The sequence below is a fragment of the Nicotiana tabacum genome, chromosome 23, assembly GCF_000715075.1.
Source record: "Nicotiana tabacum cultivar K326 chromosome 23, ASM71507v2, whole genome shotgun sequence".
Lineage (NCBI taxonomy): Eukaryota > Viridiplantae > Streptophyta > Magnoliopsida > Solanales > Solanaceae > Nicotiana > Nicotiana tabacum.
In genome coordinates, this window is record NC_134102.1 from 140419891 (window position 1) to 140439479 (window position 19589).

Here is a 19589-nt window from a genome sequence, read left to right on the forward strand (position 1 = left end):
TCACAGTTCCCGGTATTCTACTCATCCGAGTGTTGCCAAGATGTATCAAGACTTGCGGTAACATTATTGGTGGACAAGGATGAAGAAGGATATAGTTGCATATATAGCTCTGTGTCTAAATTGTCAACAAGTTAAGTACGAGCATCAGAGGCATGGTGGTTTGCTTCAGAAGTTAGAGATTCCTAAGTTGAAGTGAGAGCATATCACTATAGATTTTGTTGTTGGACTCCCACAGACTCAGAGGAAGTTCAACGTGGTATGGGTCATTATGGACAGGTTGGCCAAGTCAGCACATTTCATTCTAGTGGCAATTACCTATTCTTCAGAGCGACTAGCTGAGATCTACATTCACGAGATCGCCCGTCTTTACGGTGTGTCTGTGTCTATCGTTTCTGATCGAGGTACGCAGTTCACCTTGCACTTTTAGAGGGAAGTACAGCGTGAGTTGGGCACGTAGGTTGAATTGAGCATAACATTTCATCCCCAGACGGACAGTCGTAGCGCACTACTTAGATATTGGAGGATATGCTTTGCACTTGTTTTATGGATTTCGGGTGTTTTTGGGATCAGTTTTTGGCGCTTGCGGAATTTACCTACAATAACAGCTAACAGTCGAGCATTCAGATGACCCCCTATAAGGCATTATACGGGAGGCAGTGTCGATCGCCAATTGGATGGTTCAAGCCAAGGGAGGCTCGATTGTTAGGTACAAATTTAGTATATGATGCTTTGGATAAGGTCAAGATTATTCAGGATCAACTTCGCACAGCTCAGTCTAGGCAGAAGAGTTATGTCGACCGTAGAGTTCGTGAAATTGTATTCATGCTTGGAGAGAGGGTATTACTCCATGTTTCACCCATGAAGGTGTGATGAGGTTCGGAAAGAAGGGAACGTTGAGCCCTAGGTACATCAGACCCTTTGAGATTCTTCAGAGAGTAGGTGAGGTGGCCTACAGGCTCGCATTGCCACCTAGTTTATTAGCAGTTTATCCAGTGTTCCATGTGTCTATGCTCCGGAAGTATCATGGTGATACGTCCCATGTGTTAGATTTCAGTCCAGTCCAATTAGACAAGGATATGAATTATGAGGAGGAGTCGGTGGCTATTCTAGCCCGACAGGTCTGACAGTTGAGGTATAAGAGTTATCCTTCAGTTCAAGTGTAGTGGAGAAGTCATCCGATCGAGGCAGTCACTTGGGAATCCGAGTCGGACATATGGAGTAGATATCCATACCTTTTCACCAGTCTAGGTATTTTTCTATGTTCGTTCGAGGACGAACGTTTATTTTAGAGGTAGAGAATATGATGACCAGATAGGTCATCTAGAGTTTTAACCCTTAATTATGTATTTCTAAACCTCAAATAGCTTTGTTTAGCCTTTCTTGATTTGTGTGTCTTCTTCCGAAAGGTTTTTATGTGAAACATTGATTAAAATGTGAAATCGTACTTTAAAACTCATTTGAGTTGACTTCGGTCAATGTTTTGAGAAAATAGATCCGGATCCGTGTATTAATGATCCCGGTGGGTCCATATCGTGATGTGGGACTTGAGCGTATACCCGGAATCGAATTTGGAGGTCCCTAGTTTGATTTATAGCAATTTGTTAAAAATTAAAAGTTTAAAGTTTTAAAGAAATTTCAAGTTTGACTTTGCTGCTACGAGGTCCAGATTTTGGTTCTAGAACTTGGTATAAGTTCATTACTGTATTTATGACTTATCTGCAAAATTTAGTGCAAAACAGAGTTGATTTGGCGTGATTCGGACGTCCGATTGTTAAAACGAAAGTTCATAAGTTTTATTGAAAATTTTATTTATTTTGGTGTCTGATTCATAGTTCTAGGCATTATTCTGGTGTTTTGATCGCGCGAGCGAGTTCATATAATTTTTTTGGACTTGTGTGCATGTTTGATTCGGATCCCCGATGACTCAGGTGAGTTTCGGATAGGTTTCGGGTGTTTCGAACTTAGAAATTTATTAGTCATTTTGAACTTATGTTGTCATTTGGTGTTTTCTTCTTCGCAATCGCGAAGGTACTCTTACGATCGCGAAGAGTAAACTGGGCTGGGGGTGTTTTCCTTAATCGCCAATGCAATAGATGGTGGGCTAAACCTACGCGAACGCGTAGAGTATGTCGCGATCGCGTAAGCCAAATGTGCAGTGCCCTTCGCGAACGCGTCAGGTGTATTGCGAACGCGATCTACACCTGACGCCTAGACATTTCAAAAAGGGGATTTCACCCATTTTTCACCATCTTTCCATTAGAGCTCGGCCTAGAGGCGATTTGGAAGAGAAAATTCATCATCTTTTCATAGGTTAGCATACTTTAACTCATTTTCTTCCATTTCTAACATTACCCATTAATTTTTAGCCTTAATATTTGTCCTTTCATAATTAGAAAATTAGGGATTTAGACCTCAATTTGGGGTCGAATTTCGAAATTAATTACATAATCGGGCTCGGAGGTGAATGGGTAAATGGGTTTTGGTTCAAATCTCGGGGTTTGACCAAGCGAGCCTGGGGTTGACTTTTTTGACTTTTTGGAAAAAGTGTAAAAATCTTAACTTTATATATTGTAATTGATTACCCTAGTTTGTTTGATGTTATTAAAACAACTCAAGTTGTTGTGAGAATTTCCACGCACATCTTCTCGTTGTTGTAGGTTAGTATTTATAGTACAAAGGCTATGTTGTAGGATGAGATGAGATCCCATGTTATTAGGGATTACATTACAACAGAAATAGATTCAATCAAATCTGAGTTGGTTGTGATGATGCCTTATCCGTATTATCTTCTTTAGTTATCGAGTCTATTTTGGTTAGATACGATTGGTTTGGAGGCGGATTTTAGAGGAAAGGCCACGGTAAAGCTCTAAGTTGATTGTGAAGTGAGGTAAGTGCTGGGTTTATCCTTGATTTGAGGGAATTAGGAACCCTTTAGTTATGTGCTATGTGAAATTCATGTGTTGCAGCGTATATGCGAGCTGACGAGTATATATACGCCGCCAAAATACTTGTTTCCCTATTTTTCCGCATTCACTAATTATTTTATTACATACCTTAACTGTTACATGCTTTAAATACTTCCCAAGCCTTTATTTGCTACTTGTTATTTACTATTCTCATGTTAAAAATGTTAGATTCTCCCATACTTCCATGATTTACTGCTACTTGCCTTCAATGACTTACTTGTACCCTTTAGTTGTCATTTATTTGACTTGTCTTACTGTTTAGCATTAACCATAGAGAATTCTTAATTTGATACGAGATTTCTTTTCTGGTTCTGCTTCATATCTATTAATCGTAAAGAATTCTTGTGATTCGAGCTGTTAAATTGATTACACTTATTGATTTATTCATATTGTAGAGTGAGAGCGGGTTGCGCGCCGCAACAAGTGAAATAAAAGTGGATTGATATGGCGAAATAAGGGTGAATTTATATTGATATGGTGGGATCGGGTTGCGCATCGCAACATGTGAAATAAGCGTGGATTGATATGGTGAAATAATGGTGAATTATGATATTGATTCTGATTATATGGTGGGATCGGGTTGCGTGCCGCAACAATCTATGTATTTCAATTCCTTATTGTATTGGGTTGGTTTCGGTATTTTCATACGAGATTCTAAGGATTTGTATTCTGGCATTTACTTGTTTTCCTTTGGAGATTGAGTTAGTTTCATGTGTTAACTATTTTAATTCGTTTCCGTATTTTTCTTTCCAGTATTTATTTTATATTGTGTGCAGGTTATTGTAAGTGACTGCCTTAGCATCGTCACTACTTCGTCGAGGTTAGGCTCGACACTAACAAAGTATATGGGGTCGATTGTACTCATAATACACTATGCACTTCTTGTGCGTATTTTGGTATTGGTCCCAGTTGTACGTGAGGTGCACCAATCGTATTTGGAGACTTGAGGTAGATTTGCTGACGTCCGCAGACATTGAAGTCCCCTTCCTCTTACCTCATTTACTGTTCATTTCATTCGAAGCAGTTGTATTTATTTCAGACTCTATTTGTAGAACTTCTAGTAGCTCGTGCACTTGTGACACCAGGTTCGGGGTTGTACTCAGATATTTCAACCATTACACTTTATTTATTTCAGCTTAATTGGTTTTAATTACTCGATTTGTTTAAAAAGGCAAACTATTTACTCTAGCGTTGGCTTGCCTAGCGAGTGGAATGTTAGGCACCATCACGGTTCTGAAGGTGGGAATTCTGGTCGTGACTGGTTGAAATATATAACAATTTCGTAAAGCATGATTTTCAAATTCAAAACTTTGAACTTTTTTAATAGTGTTTAACCTCTTATCTTCACGTTTTCACACCCAAACAAGATCTAGTTTTCTTAAAATAGCCTAAGTTGGTAGTTCACTATTAACAACACGGTTGCAACCACACAAAAAAAAAAAAAAACGAGTTTGACGTTCCACGCGAGTTTCAAATACCAAATATCCATGTTTACGCTTTAATTTTGAATTAGAGCTAACATTAGATACATTTTATTACTTTAAAGCTGCATAAATTAACCTTAGAAGTTGAATCAAATGGAAAATGAGATTAGGGAGAGAAAATAGGGAAGGTTGAAACATAATCTCTAACTTTGTATACAATTGGTAAATACGTTTATGTTAATTAAATAAAACCTTGTTAATACTTAATAGTGGTAATTAGGATTATAATTTTACATATATAGGTAAAAGCCCGTTAAATTAGTCTATTTAATATTTTCAAGCCGAGGGTCCACTTCATTTAGAAAAAAAATCTATTTTATCCTTAATAACATAATTTTATAGACACAAAAATTTCATGCATGATTGATGCCACAAGTTTTAAAAGTTGTTCCTTTTTCTTGAACTCCATCGATGTCAAACTACATAATATAAATTGATACGGAGGGAGTATTAGCTAATTTTCATGTATGTGCATTTCTCGTGGTAGTAACAAAAATAGAAAAGGCTTATCATTTTCTGGGGATATGCTTAGGGACTATAGGAACCCTTTGATAAGATAATCGCCTATAAATCATAAATAATATTTTTAAAATTTTATAAATCAATAAGGTTGTTGTATTTTCTTCAAGCTTATAACGAGTTCGAATATAACAAGTTCTATTCTTTAATTTTATTACATAGTGTGAGAAAATTGATAATCCCCAATATATTTCTTTTTTCTTTTTCGATATAGTACTACTAGGTATTTATAAATGGTTCTAAAGAGTTTCGAATAGATTTTAATCATCCTAACATATTCTTTTTGTAGTTTTCAGTGAAACCTCTTTGTCCCAATTAATTTAATGCAATTTGAGTTTTGAGAGTCAAACTACTTTATCTTTGATTGTAACTTATTCTTGTAGCTTTTAAATATTTTAAGTTATTGTTAACTATGGTGATGTATAGTATTAGTACATAGTTTACAAATATATAAATTTTATTTTAAGAAACTTATAATTCTTTGTCTAAATTCGCGATTGAACTAAAAAAGGTTGACTCTTGAAGTTAGAATTACATTAAATAATTTGGGATCGAGGGAGTAGTTTATTTGCAACTCGATAGATATTGGCACATCGTTCTACACTTCTCCACTTACATACCAAGTTCTTTTCTTCAACATAGTTCAAATATGTGATGTGTGCTTAAACCACATATCATGTTTTTGCTCTCTCACCACGTTCTAAACCCAATTCACGTACCACTTGGATCGGCGAACAAACGAACCCTTGGGACCTTCGTCAGCCCCAAAATTTAATGAGTCGAAATCGAAGTGCCAAACGACTCGTCGATAGTAGCTCTTGGGAGTCATCAGCATGTTATCCCTCGGGTACCTTTGATCCGTTGAGCGAGAGCCCTTCCACACGGACTCCCGAATTACTATGGCCCACTTTTGTCTCTATTCAACCGGTCGGTCTCACAGTTAGGCAAGCCAAAGCCTTGAAGGCTCAATCTGCAGTCTTGTTTACTCTGTCTCATGCTAGCTAGCATTGTCAAATTATGGAACCTGAAATATCCACCATATGGCATCAGGGACATTCCTTCATGATTGTGAAAAGTAGTTCATGTTCTAGTCCCTGCAGGGTGCAGGGTAAGGTGGGAGCTTGTTATTCACTTATATACTTGTGTCAGTCAAGATGTAGGTAAATCTACTCAAAAATTTCATGAAGTTGGTTGGAAATTTCATATAGAGAATTAAAATTTCAATATGATAGGGGTTGCCCGATATTCAAACCCCAAACTAGTCAAAAGGAGTAGATTGAGTCATGTGTTATTTAGGTAGTGTATGCTATTGAATTAGCCATAACGAAAGGAAAAAGTTTCAACAATGGAACAAATATTATTATCAAAAGCAATAGAATTACAATCTTCGTGCATAAAGTATTCCGCATTTCTTATTACATCTTGTTTGTACAACAACCAAAAAGACAAAAGAAACAAAGGATCCAACTAAAAGGCAGTCCGGTGCACTAAGCTTTCGCTATGCGCGAGGTCCGAAAAAGGGCCGGACCACAAGGATCTATTATATGCAGTCTTACCCTGCATTTCTACAAGAAGTTGTTAATACGGTTCGAACCCGTGACTCCATGGTTACGTGACAGTAACTTTACACGACAACAACTTTACAAGTTACGTGGAAACTCTCCTCCAAACAAAGGAGCTAACTCAAACTGGAAATTAAAAAAGGAAGCAAATCAAGCTTCAGAACTCTTTTCTAACATGGTTTCAAGTATCGCAGACCTAGGATTTACCATTGGTGGTCCTTTCTCTCTTCTTTCCAACTCTTCAAGCCTAAAAGAAATCAATCTATCCCAATTCCCACCTTCAAAAAGCACAGCAGCTTTTCCATCAGTAATCCTTTGCACAATCCCACAATACATATAATATGGATTATTAGAATTCTTAACTATAGCAATCATCCCAGGTAACAAAAGTGGTAATTCGGGTGGCTTTGGTTTCTTCACAAGACTGAGATTAAAACCCTCCATTCTTGATTCTGTTTTCTTAGGAGGTGGATTTTGTTCTATGAATTTCTTTAAACCCTTTTCACCTCCAGGAAATCCACCTACTAACCCCATCATTTCTTTCTCAAATCCATCTTCAGGAAACTCCCCAGTTTCCTTCTTTTCTTGATTATTATTATTATTATTATCATCAGTGGCTGATTTTGCCGAGGATTGTTCTTCTGAAATTGACTTCTTTAGCTCTTTTTGTATACCTTCTTCTCCATTACATAGACCTCTACCTCCAAGAATCTCATAAAGATTGAATTTTGCAGTAGTAATTGAGGTTGAAGATGGTTTCAGAGTTGATTTGGTATGAATATTAAGGTTGTGAGATTGGCCTAGAAAGTTGGATTTTTTGAGAGGTGGGGTTTGAATTTGGAGACTTGAGAGTTGAAAAGAAGAAGAAGAAGAACAAGCCATGATTTGTTTCTCAAGAGAGTTGGATTTGGGAAGAAAGGTGGTGAGAAGTGTTTTGTAGAAATGAGAGACTGAATTCTGACCACGAATTTGTTTGTACTTTGATATCTTCAATTGACAAATGAAAGACAATGGTTCAGCGTTACTGTATACATTTGTAAGAGCTGTTTAGATTTTGTAGATAGTACATTATCTTTTCACTTCCGTCTTTTGTTTCTCCTTCTCCACAAAAAAATAAGTAGTAATTATTTACCCTTGTACTTGTATTTACATTAGATTATACTTATTAATTATCATTGATTAAATTATCAATAGAGATGTAATAATATTTCATCCGTCTCAAATTAGTTTTCACATTTCGCTTCTCAAATGTCAAATTATATGAACTTTAATCAATGTTTTGAAATATATTTTTCATCATATCGGTATGAGAAAAATTGTAACTTGTAGTATTTTTTATATAGTTTTAAATATCTAAATTTAAAATATTGAGTTACAATTTATTTTCGAAGATTATTCAAATTGACTCTCGAAAAGCGAAATAGGATAAGTAATTTAAAGCGAAGGGAATATATATTAATTAGATATAGTAAAAATAAAAACTACATATAAAAGACGCGTATCGTGTGCTTATTGATTTAATGTAAATGTAAAATATGTGTAACATTTTTTCTATTATAGTCACAACTTGAGGGAATAGCAGGAGTTGCAACGGAAAGAGTGACGTCCTTTAAAACATGCTAGTTAGACCATCCAAATTTTACATGTTCATTTTTTGCCCTGTCACAATTTTCGTAAAATGAGCATATGTAGTTCTATTAATCATATTACTGGTACTTTTAGCAATGATATACCAAAATCTTTACAAAATAAAAGAAATCCCGAACGCGATAATATCATTTTATGCTAAAATAGTTTACTTTCTATAGGTTAATTAGCTAAAAAATAATACTTACATGAATAACCAATGTTGTACATTGAACAGTTGAAGGACATACTCAAAGAGAATTTTGACCTATACATGACATTTTAATTTCAAAGTAATTAACTGTTGGCGTGAAGTTTGCCTTTGTAGTTAGATTTACTAATTACTAATTTCTTATGATGTTGAATTCAATTGTTTATGACTCTTAAAGCAACAAATTCTCAATTCGTAGTGTACTCGCGTTTCAAACATTGAAAATAAGTTGACAATTCTGGTAATGACTTGTTAAAGAATCAATAATTATAATTAGCACAAGACACTCTTGATTCTTGTTAGTTATTACACGAACTGGACTCAAGGCCATTATCAAGACTGGTTACTAATTAGCCTAACATTCTTTATTACGACACTGAAGTTTGGTTAATATATACCTCTAATTTCAGAAAATCTCAAATCTATCTATACAAAAGACAATTGATTATCGAAATGAACTGAGACTTAGTAGGGAGCAACAAGTATAGAAAATTAATATAATCGACATCAAAGAGGTACTAATCGGAGCACAGCTGATTGATTAGTTAAATTCAACTTACTTAAGAAAAGATGTTGTTTCATTAATTTTTAGTTATTCTTCGTAATAGCATCACTCTCATTCCGTAAATTATTTCTATTTAATGCGATACTAAACCCAAAATTTTTTTGTAATTGTTTGTTTACCCTCAAAACCGGATAGAGTTGAATTTATACGTAGTTCTAGGAGTATGTAGTATGACTCACAAATCGTAAAGAAAAAATAGGAATATCCAATCCTTGACTATAAGAAGGAAAGATGTAATAGTTGAAAAGAGGAAAATGTATGAACCAAATAAAATGAAGAAAGAGGGATCAAAGGATTGATCTTTCAATACAAGAAATAGTTTTTTGTTACAATGTGTGAATATTCTCTTACACAAACAACAATCATTTCCTTTATAGCGGAGGAATCCTACTTTAGATATAATAAAAAATACATAGTGGGGAAGCCATGAGGGATTAACTTTCCCTTAATTCCTGTCAGGATTATCTCCCCTAGTGCGGTTGCAACAGCTCTTGTCTGCGAGCTCGATATTGACTCGAGCCCTCTATCTTGACTCGAGCTTGATTCTGACTCGGAGTCTGGTACTGGTTCGGAGTCGGTGTCGGTCGGTCTATACATCTTAGGCTCGCTAATTTCGCTTTGCCTCGTAGTTCGATTTGAGTTCGATAATAATACCAAGCTTGTCTTGATCAGTCCTGGAACTCGAAGCTTGATGACCTGACTTCGAACCTTGATCTGGTATTACGAAGCTGCCCTTCGATCGAAGTATTATCATACCGACCAATCTGTACGACAGACTAATCGATTTTGACCGTATACAGATAATCCTCGCATTTCTCGGGAAGAATGTATCGAGAAACGATATAATTTTCCAACGGTACGATTAGATATATACTAACGTGTGCATTGAATCCGATCGTGAAGTACACGATAGTTGTCCCATCGGTTTAGTTTACCGAGGCATTTAATGCGTGTCAGATGGTGGTCGGACATTACCGATATTGGACCGCCACTGCTCAGCCTATAAATATCCTCTTCTTCCACCATTAATCACTTTTACTTCTTCTAATCTCAAAATTTCCTAAGTATTTTCTCGCACCTTCTGAATTAAGTGTGATTTTTTCCTGGTTTTACTGCAAAATCTTTCTTTGAAACACCATATCTTTATTTCTTTCTTCTGAATTCAAAAATGGTAAAAATATCAAAAACCTCCCCTCAAAAAGAAGAGGCTTCTTCTTCACAGCATGTCGCCGATAAAACACTGGTAGAGCCACGGCCTGAGGAATTTGTTCCCGGAACGTGTCTTCTTACCTTGGATTTTAAGGTCGATAAGGGCCCGTTGGTTCCTGGTCGGTGTGAACCGGTATCGAGGTATTTGTGCTCGATAACCAAAAAGCAACTTGAACTTTCAACGGATTGCAACTGGGATAACAAGGAAGTGGTAATTTCGTCTCCCGACGAAGATATTACCACCCAAGTGGAAGGGTTCCTTAGTGTGTATACTTACCCTTTTACGTTAGAACCTCTCGACCTTGTTGTCATCGATTTTTGTTGTCAATACCGAATAACTCTAGGTCAGATTCATCCATCCTTTTGGCGGATTGTTATCCTGATCCGTTTCTTTGCAAACAAGATCGAGGGGATGCCTTTCACCCTCGATCATCTTATCAGATTGTATAGTCCCCGTCTCTTTCGAGGTGGATTAGTAAAACTTCAACGCCGGGCTACCAAGTTATTGTTCTCGAGCATAGATGAGGACAAGAATCGAGGTTGGATGGGCAAGTTCGTTCGAGTGAAAACTTCGGACCTGATTCCAGCCGAGAAGATGTCATTCCTCGAAGAATGGAATATGAAGCGTAAGTGTAATTATACTGCTTATTCCATATCGCCTTGTCTCTTTGTTTCTCTCTTGCTGATATCTATTTTGTGATGCAGCGGTTCCTTGGATGCCCGGTGCCATTCCCAATCTTAAGAGCTGGGTACGGACCCTGGCTTCGACCTCCATACGCCAAACGTTAGTGGCGTGATTTGGAAAAAGGCCAATGGGAGGCCAAAAATCATGGTAAGCCTATTTCTCATGTTTCGATAGTTTGAACGAAATATTTTCCACATATTCAATTGATTTTCTTGTGTGTAGGCCTAGGCAGAGATACGGTTCTGAGGCCCCTGCTCGGCGAAGAAGAAGCCTCGGACCCGGTTTCTAAACCAGCCGAGGGAAATAAGAGAAAAAGGGCCTCTGCTTCCGAAAATCCAAAATCGAAGGCAAGGTTGACTCGTAAGTCGAGGAAGAATACCATCCCTTTCACCTTAGAATCGGTTCAGCGTATAAGGGATGAAAATGAGGAACAATAAGACGACGGGTCCGTACTGGTGGCCCGATCGAAGAAGACCACTGATGTTCCACAAGCAGCTGGATCGATGGTGGTTTATAAGGCTCCGCCTCGAACTGAGGATATATCGGAGAAAGATTCGGGCAAAGTCCCTGAGTCGTTGGAGATCGGGGATGCTTCCCATCGGAGCCAACGGATGGGGGATATATGAGAAGAGGCTCTCCCCGAATCCCTTCGAACCGACGAGAACGCCCCAAGCGACTCACTTGGGGCAGTAGCAATCGAAGACTCGCCCACCTTCCCTGCTTTTTCCGAAGGGACGATTCGGGAAGCCCAAGCTTTGGGGGCCCTCGAACTAGACATGCCTTATGAGGGGGAGGATCCCTTTTATGACTTGTTTACCGGTGTCGAGGTTACTGCCGGTATTAGTGATGCATCGGATCTTTTTCACGGAGTGCATCAGGCTTTGAATCAGGTAAGCCTTAAATTATTTTGTTGGTATTATCTCTTATATCTGTTTTTTTTTTCTTACTTTGTTTCTTCTTTCTTCGTAGGCCGTGGCAGCTCATCGAGAAGCATGTTCTCGATCCCGAGCTGAGTTGCGTCGATACGAGGCTGATCTCCAACGGGTCGCGGAAGAGAGGAAGACCCTTAAACTCCTCTTAGGGAAAAGGGGAAAAGAAATCAAGGACATCCAAGCTGAGTTGGCCAAAGCTCACCAAGATCAGATCGATCTGTCCGAGAAGGTAATGACATTATTAAAAGCCTATGGACTCGATGCTGGAACGATGGCTAATTTTTCGGTCTCACAGCTGCAGCAGAAGCTTGAGATGATCAGGAAGCTCTGTAAGGAGGTCGATATGATAAAGGCGAAGTCCTTGAAATGGAAAGGAAGTATGGACCGCTTTGCTGCAGAGAAAGAGGCTTCTCGGGCCCAATTATCATCGGTCGAAAGTCAACTTCAGAGTCTGAAGGAGAAAAGCTTGGTTCAAGCAAGGAAAACATAGGAGCTCGAGGCTCGGTTGGCTTTTGAACTTGCTAAGGCTGAAAAGACAAAGGCCGATGCAGACGCAATTGTGGCTGTTTATCGGGTCGATGCTGAGGCCGCTCAGTTGCATGCGAGAGAAGTAGCCGAGACCGCTCGAACTCGAGCATATTGGATTGCCGAATTAGCCAAATGCCAATCTCGGAGGGAAACCCTCGAAGAGGTCCATGCTCGAGGCTTCGATTTTACTAAAGAGATAACAAAGGCAAAAGAGCTTGAAGTCGATATCGGGCCTTGGCCTCTGATGATGATGATGACGATGATGATGATGACAATGACAGTGATGGGAGCAAGAGCGGGTCTTAGAGTGGGGAAAAGCCCGATGGAGAGAAGACTTCTCATGTAGATAATTAGGGTTTTTTTTATTTTGATCTTCTCGTGTAAGGTCCTGATCGGACGTTTTGTAAACATCGTCATATATATAAAGGTCTCTTTTTTTCCCACCTTGTCTCTGTTTCCTTTTCTGCCTAGTGAAGATTTTGCCTCACTTGTGTCTTATGAAAATGTTCATAAGTTTGAGGATTTAGTTGAGCAAATGTTTGCTCGAACTTTTAGTAAAGTAGCCCTTAGGCTTAATAGCCGAGTGAGTGATTGCTCGAACTCAAAGTAAGATAAACCTTAGGCTTTATGGTCGAGTGAGTGGTTGCTCAAACTCGAAGTAAGATAGCCCTTAGGCTTTATGGTCGAATGAGTGGTTGCTCGAACTCGAAGTATTGCAGCCCATAGGCTTTGTGGTCAAATGAGTGATTTCTCGAACTCGAAGTAAGACAGCCCTTAGGCTTTATGGTCGAGTGAGTGGTTGCTCGAACTCGAAGTATTGCAGCACATAGGCTTTGTGGTCGAGTGAGTGATTGCTCGAACTCGAAGTAAGATAGCCCTTAGGTTTTATGGTTGAGTGAGTGATTGCTCGAACTCTAAATAAGATAGCCCTGAGGCTTAATAGCCTAGTGAGTGGTTGCTCGAACTCGAAGTATTGCAGCCTGTAGGCTTTGTGGTCAAGTGAGTGATTGCTCAAACTCGAAGTATTGCAGCCCGTAGGCTTTATGGTCGGCCCTTGAGCCTGTTTGAATCATGAAGTAGAACGAACTTTGCAAAGTATGAGATATCGGTAAAGAAGAAGTTTTCCTTTATAAGTCATTATGCATGTGTTCGTATTTTGCACCCATGCTCAAGCAAAACTATGTGGGCATGGTTCGTTTTGACCATTTGGCCCTTATATTTTTCTCTATCGAGACCCTGTCTGACATGAATTTGATATGAAATAACTTTGTTGTATCGAACTTGATTTATTCGATGGTAAAGCCCCCCAGTATTCGAGATTGACTGTAAGGAGGCCTTGGATACTGTTGAATTGTCCTCACGTAGCACATAGTTATTGCCTCATTAAAAACCTCATCGGAAAAACCCAATTGGGATAAAAACTGATCGAAGGGGAAAAGAGTAGAACGCGTACTTTAAAACCTGAGGTCTCGATGTCTTTGGTCGAACTCTTGCAATGTGTTAGCGTCAAATATATATGGACGAAAGGAGGGAGAAAATCATACCTTAACAATAATATCGTTTGAGAAGTGATATGTTCCAATTATTTGGTAGTGGTTTGCCATTCATCGTTCCGAGTTTATAAAACCTTTTTCCGACTATATCGAGGACTTGATAGGGTCCTTCCCAATTCGGACCTAGCTTTCCTTCAGTAGGATCTCGGGTGTTGATGGTGACCTTCCTTAGGACTAAGTTTTCTACCCTGAAGAAGCGGAGGTTAGTTCTTCTATTGTAGTACCTTTCGATTCGTTGCTTTTGTGCAGCCATTCGAACAAGTGTTGTTTCTCGTTTTTCATCCAATAATTTGAGGCTAATATTCATAGCCTCGTGGTTCGATTCTTTCGATGTATGTCGAAACCTTGGGTTGGGTTCTCCAACTGGATTAAGGCCTCAGAGCCATACACTAAGGAAAACGGAGTTGCCCCCGTACTGGACTTCGATGTTGTTCGATATGCCCAAAGGACCTCAGGCAAAATTTCTCTCCATTTCCCTTTAGCTTCGTTCAACCTTTTCTTCAGGTTTTGGATGATAGTCTTGTTTGTCGATTCGGCATGTCCGTTCCCACTAGGATGGTATAGTGTTGACAATATCCTTTTTATTTTATGGTCTTCGAGAAATTTTGTTACTTTACTGCCGATAAATTGCTTACCATTGTCGCATGCTATTTCTGCGGGTATCCCAAACCGACACACGATGTGATCCCAGATGAAGTCGATAACCATTTTTTCTCTCACTTTTTCGAATGCCTGTGCTTTAACTCATTTAGAGAAATAGCTAGTCATAAATAAAATGAACTTAGCTTTACCTGGGGCCGATGGTAGAGGGACGACGATATCCACCCCACCATTTCATGAATGGCCATGGAGATAATACTGAATGAAGTTGCTCCCCGGGTCGATGGATCATCGGTGCAAAACTTTGGCATTTATCATAATTTCAAATAAACTCCTTAATGTCTTTTTCCATACTATTCCAGTAGTATCCTGCCCTGATGATTTTGTGAATCAGTGATTCGACGCCGGAGTAGTTTCCACAAGTACCTTCATGAACCTCTCGTAAGACATAATCGGTGTCTCCTGGTCCTAGGCATACTGCCAATGGTCCATCGAACATCCTTCTGTATAGTGTTCCATCTTCAACCAACGTGAATTGAGTAGCTTTGGTTCATAGGGCCCTTGATTCTTTAGGGTTCGATGGGAGTTTTTCGTTCTTCAAGTATTCAATATACTTATTCCTCCAATCCCAGGTTAAGCTTGTAGAATTTATCTTGGTATGACCTTCCTCGATCACGGATCTCGATAGTTTGATGACAGTCCCTGAGTCGATCTCGTCTTCCTCGATCGATGACCCTAAATTTGTGAGTGTATCGGCCTCACTGTTTTATTCTCGAGGCACATGTCGTAAAGTCCATTCCTTAAAACGGTGCAAAATTACATGTAAGTTGCCCAAATACCTTTGCATTCTATCTTCTCGAATTTCGAAGGTTTTGTTTACTTGGTTTACCACTAGCAAAGAGTGACATCTGGCGTCAATGACTTCTACTCCCAAGCTTTTAGCTAGCTCGAGACCTGCAATCACGGCCTCGTACTCGGCCTCATTGTTAGTCAATCTATAAGTTTTGATAGATTGCCTAATAGTGCTACCCGTGGGCGGCTTCAAAACGATGCCTAGCCCAAACCCCTTCACATTCGAAGCACCATATGTGGAAGGTCCAACCCCCGATGTTGTACCCGATTTTGACAAGAGCTCTTTTTCAACTTTGGGTACGAGGGTTGGCGTGAAATCGGCCACGAAGTCCGCTAAAAGTTGAGATTTGTTTGTCGTACAAGGTTGATATTCGATATCGTACCCACTGAGTTCGACGAACCATTTGGCCAATCGGCCCGATAGTTTGGGCTTGTGCAAAATATTACGAAGTGGGTAAGTAGTTAAAACGCATATGGGGTGACATTAAAAGTATGGTCTTAGCTTCCTAGAGGGGCTTATCAGTGCAAATGCCAATTTCTCTAAGTGAGGATACCTAGTTTCTGCCTCTCCTAAGATCCGAATTACATAATAAACAGGAAATTGCGTACCTTGCTCTTCTCGAACTAGGACGCCACTTACCGCGATTTTCGATACCGCCAAGTATAAGTAAAGTTTCTCATCTGCCTTCGGAGTGTGAAGCAATGGTGGACTCGACAGGTATTGCTTCAATCGTTCTAGTGCTTGTTGGCATTCCGGAGTCCAGGCGAAATCGTTCTTCTTTTTTAGTAGAGAGAAGAATCTGTGGCTTCGATCCGATGACCTCGAAATGAACCGGCCTAAGGCAGTTATCCGTCTGATTAGCTTCTGCACTGCTTTTACACTATCCACGATGGTGATATCTTCGATGGCCTTGATTTTATCGGGGTTGATCTCTGTTCCCCGATTTGATACCATGAAGCCAAGGAACTTGCCTGAACCAACCCCGAAAGCACATTTCTCGTGGTTGAGCTTCATGTTGTATTTCCTTAAAATCTCGAACGTTTCCTGCAAATGAGTCAAATGGTCCTCTGCGCGCAGGGACTTAACTAGCATGTCATCAATATAAAGTTCTATTGACTTACCTATTTGTTCTTCGAACATTTTATTCACTAGGCGTTGGTAAGTAGCTCTTGCATTTTTTAGCCCGAAGGGCATTACATTATAGCAATATGTTCTATATTTGGTGATAAATGAGGTCTTTTCTCGGTCCTCCGGGTTCATTTGAATTTGATTATACCCGGAATAGGCATCGAGAAAAGTAAGTATCTCAAGGTCGGTTGTGGCATCGATCATGCGATCGATGTTAGGCAGTGGAAAAGAATCTTTGGGCCACGCCTTGTTCAGATCTTTATAATCTACATACATTCTAAGTCTGTTCCCCTTTTTAGGGACTACTACTACATTGGCTAACCATTCGGGATATTTTACTTCTCGAATCGACCCTATTTTGAGAAGTTTAGTTACCTCTTCCTTTACAAATGTGTGCTTTATCTCGGACTGAGGTCTGTTTTTTTGCTTCAACAGTTTGAACCTAGGGTCCAAGCTCAACCGGTGCGCTGTTATCGATGGCGGGATACCTGCCATGTCTAAATGGGACCAAGCAAAACAATCTATGTTATTAATAAGAAATTGAATAAGTTTTTTCCTGAGTTCGGGGGTTAATCCCGTCCCAATGTATACCTTTTTCTCGGGTACATGCTCGATCAATATAACCTGTTCCAATTTTTCGATCGTTGATTTGGTGGCGTCAGAATCTTCAAGGGTGATAAAAGTTTGAGGGGACAAAAAATCCTCCTCATCTTCTTCCATTTCCTGCTTCCCCGATTCGGTCGAGACTGGCGGCTGTGACTGCTATTTGACTTCTCGCTTATCTTTAATGCTCGATCTTTCTGAGGTTGAGAGTGTTGATATCGATGTTATCGCATCGACTGCAAATATTTCCTTCGCATCATGCTACTCCCCGTATACCATTTTCATGTCGTCCGAGGTCGGGAATTTCATTACTTGGTGGAGAGTCGAAGGTACCGCCCTCATGTTGTGGATCCAAGGCCTTCCAAGTAAGGCATTGTACCTCATGTCGCCCTCGATGTCGTGGAATTTGGTATTTTGGATGGTCCCAGCCACGTTCACCGCTAGAATAATTTCCCCTTTAGTTGTTTCACTGGCCATATTGAAACCGTTTAAGGCCCGAGCTGCGGGCACGACCTGATTTTGCAGTCCGAGCTGTTCCACGACCCTCGATCGGACGATGTTCGCAGAGCTACCTGGATCCACTAAAACACGCTTAACTTGAACTTTATTTAATAGGATAGAGATTACCAGAGCGTCATTGTGGGGATGAGAAATGCCTTATGCTTCTTCGTTATCGAATGATAGAGTGCCTTCGAGCACATAATATCGGGTTCGTTTTACCCCAGTGGTTCATACCTTATTGAGTTTGAATATGGGCCCCTGTGGAGTGTCGACCCCACCGATGATCATATGAATGATATGTTGAGGTTCCTCTTGTTCATTTTTTCTATTGGCGTCCCTTTCCCTGAAGTGATTCTTAGATCGATTGCTGAGGAACTCTCGAATGTAGCCCTCATTGAATAGACGGGCTACCTCTTCCCTTAATTGTCTGTAATCCTCGGTCCTGTGGCCATGCGTACCATGATATTTGCACATAAAATTTGGGTTTCTTTGGGAAGGATCAGTTTGCATGGGTCTGGGCCACCTGGTATCCTTGATTCTTCCGATTGCCGATACAATGCCCGATGCATCGACGTTGAAGTTATATTCTGATAACCATGGTGCCTCTATAGGATCGACATATTTGTCAAAACCACTATTATTCATAAGCCCCCGAGAGTTCTGCCCTCGCTAACTTCTTCGATTGCTCCGAGTGGAATTGCGTCTTGAACCATTGTTCCTTCGATCTGAGATGTATGGTTGATATCGGTCTCTGTTCGACCTTGGCTCTCTGTCGATGTCCCTTTGGTTTTTAATAGTCGATATAACCGACCTGTTTGGATGTGCTAATCCGGGATGGGCTCCTAATTGGTCGTCTTAGACCCTGATTTTTTATTGGTATCGATTGTGTACATCTGCCCAAGTTATTGCTGGATATTCGATCAAATTTTGTTTCAACCGACGTGATGCTATCGAACTTCGCTTATTCAAACCTTGGGTGAAAGCTTGAACGGCCCAATCATCCGTGACCAGTGGCAATTCCATGCGTTCTATTTGAAACCGGGACACGAACTCCCGCAACATTTCATTATCCCTTTGTTTTACTTTGAAATGGTCTGATTTTCTTGTAGCGACTTTTATGGCACCGGCGTGTGCCTTTACAAAAGAATCTGCTAACATGGCAAATGAGTCGATGGAATTCGGTGGTAGGTTGTGATACCAAATCATTGCTCCCTTCGAGAGGGGCTCCCCGAATATTTTTGACAACATATATTCGATTTCATCGTCTTCTAAATCGTTACCCTCGATGGCACACGTGTAAGAGGTGACGTGTTCGTTGGGGTCGGTCATTCTATTATTTTGGGAATTTCGGGCATACGGAATTTTCGGGGGATTGGTTTTGGGGCTGCACTCGAGCGAAAAGGCTTTTGCATGAAATTTTTGGAATCCAATCCTTTTATCATTGGTGGAGCCCCCAGGATCTGATCGATCCTGGAGTTATACGTTTCTACTATTTTATATTTGGATTCGACTCGCTTTGTGAGCTCCTCGAGTATTTTAGCAATTTCGGGAGTTGTCCCCGATTCTTGCTCGTTTGACCTTACTATGGCTGGCTCCGTTCTGTGGGCAATTTCTCGAGGTGGATTAGGATCTGGCCTGCTCGATAGCTAGGTTTGGCTCTACAACTGAGCTATCGCTACTTGTTGGGCTTGCAACATTTCAAAAATTATTCGCAAGCTGACGCCGTTTTCCTCAATGTTATGAGTGTCTCGAGCTGCGGATCGAGTACCACCACGAATGCTATGTTCAGGTTCAGAACGTTGGTTTGCCTCAAGGGCTACATATGAATTAACGCCTAGTGTTACTTCGACTCGAGCTTCAACGATGTCGACAAGCGGCCCTCCGGCCGTGGGCGTTAAGTTGTTGGTTTCATCTTGAAGGCCGACTTCATTGTCAATAGGTAAAGCCATTAATCGGGGGTTTGTAATTGCTAATTTGAAGTCAAAGATACTCTTAAAAGACAAGCGTTAAACAGTGTATGTCGCAGGTTTGTATCAAACAACCACTGTTACCCTCAGCCCCACG

At 40.0% G+C, this 19589-nt stretch overlaps 1 protein-coding gene across 1 annotated transcript; it reads right to left on the minus strand.

The window, feature by feature from the left end:
* Positions 1–6306: 6306 nt before the first annotated feature.
* On the minus strand, positions 6307–7559 carry LOC107811723 (NAD(P)H-quinone oxidoreductase subunit S, chloroplastic-like). Its single transcript, XM_016636714.2, has one exon. It carries the CDS (start codon positions 7411–7413, stop codon positions 6682–6684), a length of 732 nt encoding a protein of 243 aa, XP_016492200.1. The 5' UTR covers positions 7414–7559; the 3' UTR covers positions 6307–6681.
* Between the last annotated feature and the right edge of the window lie 12030 nt (positions 7560–19589).

Excerpts from the sequence above, each read along its gene's own strand:
- LOC107811723 (XM_016636714.2), bottom strand. The coding sequence starts at position 7,413 with ATGGCTTGTTCTTCTTCTTCTTCTTTTCAACTCTCAAGTCTCCAAATT.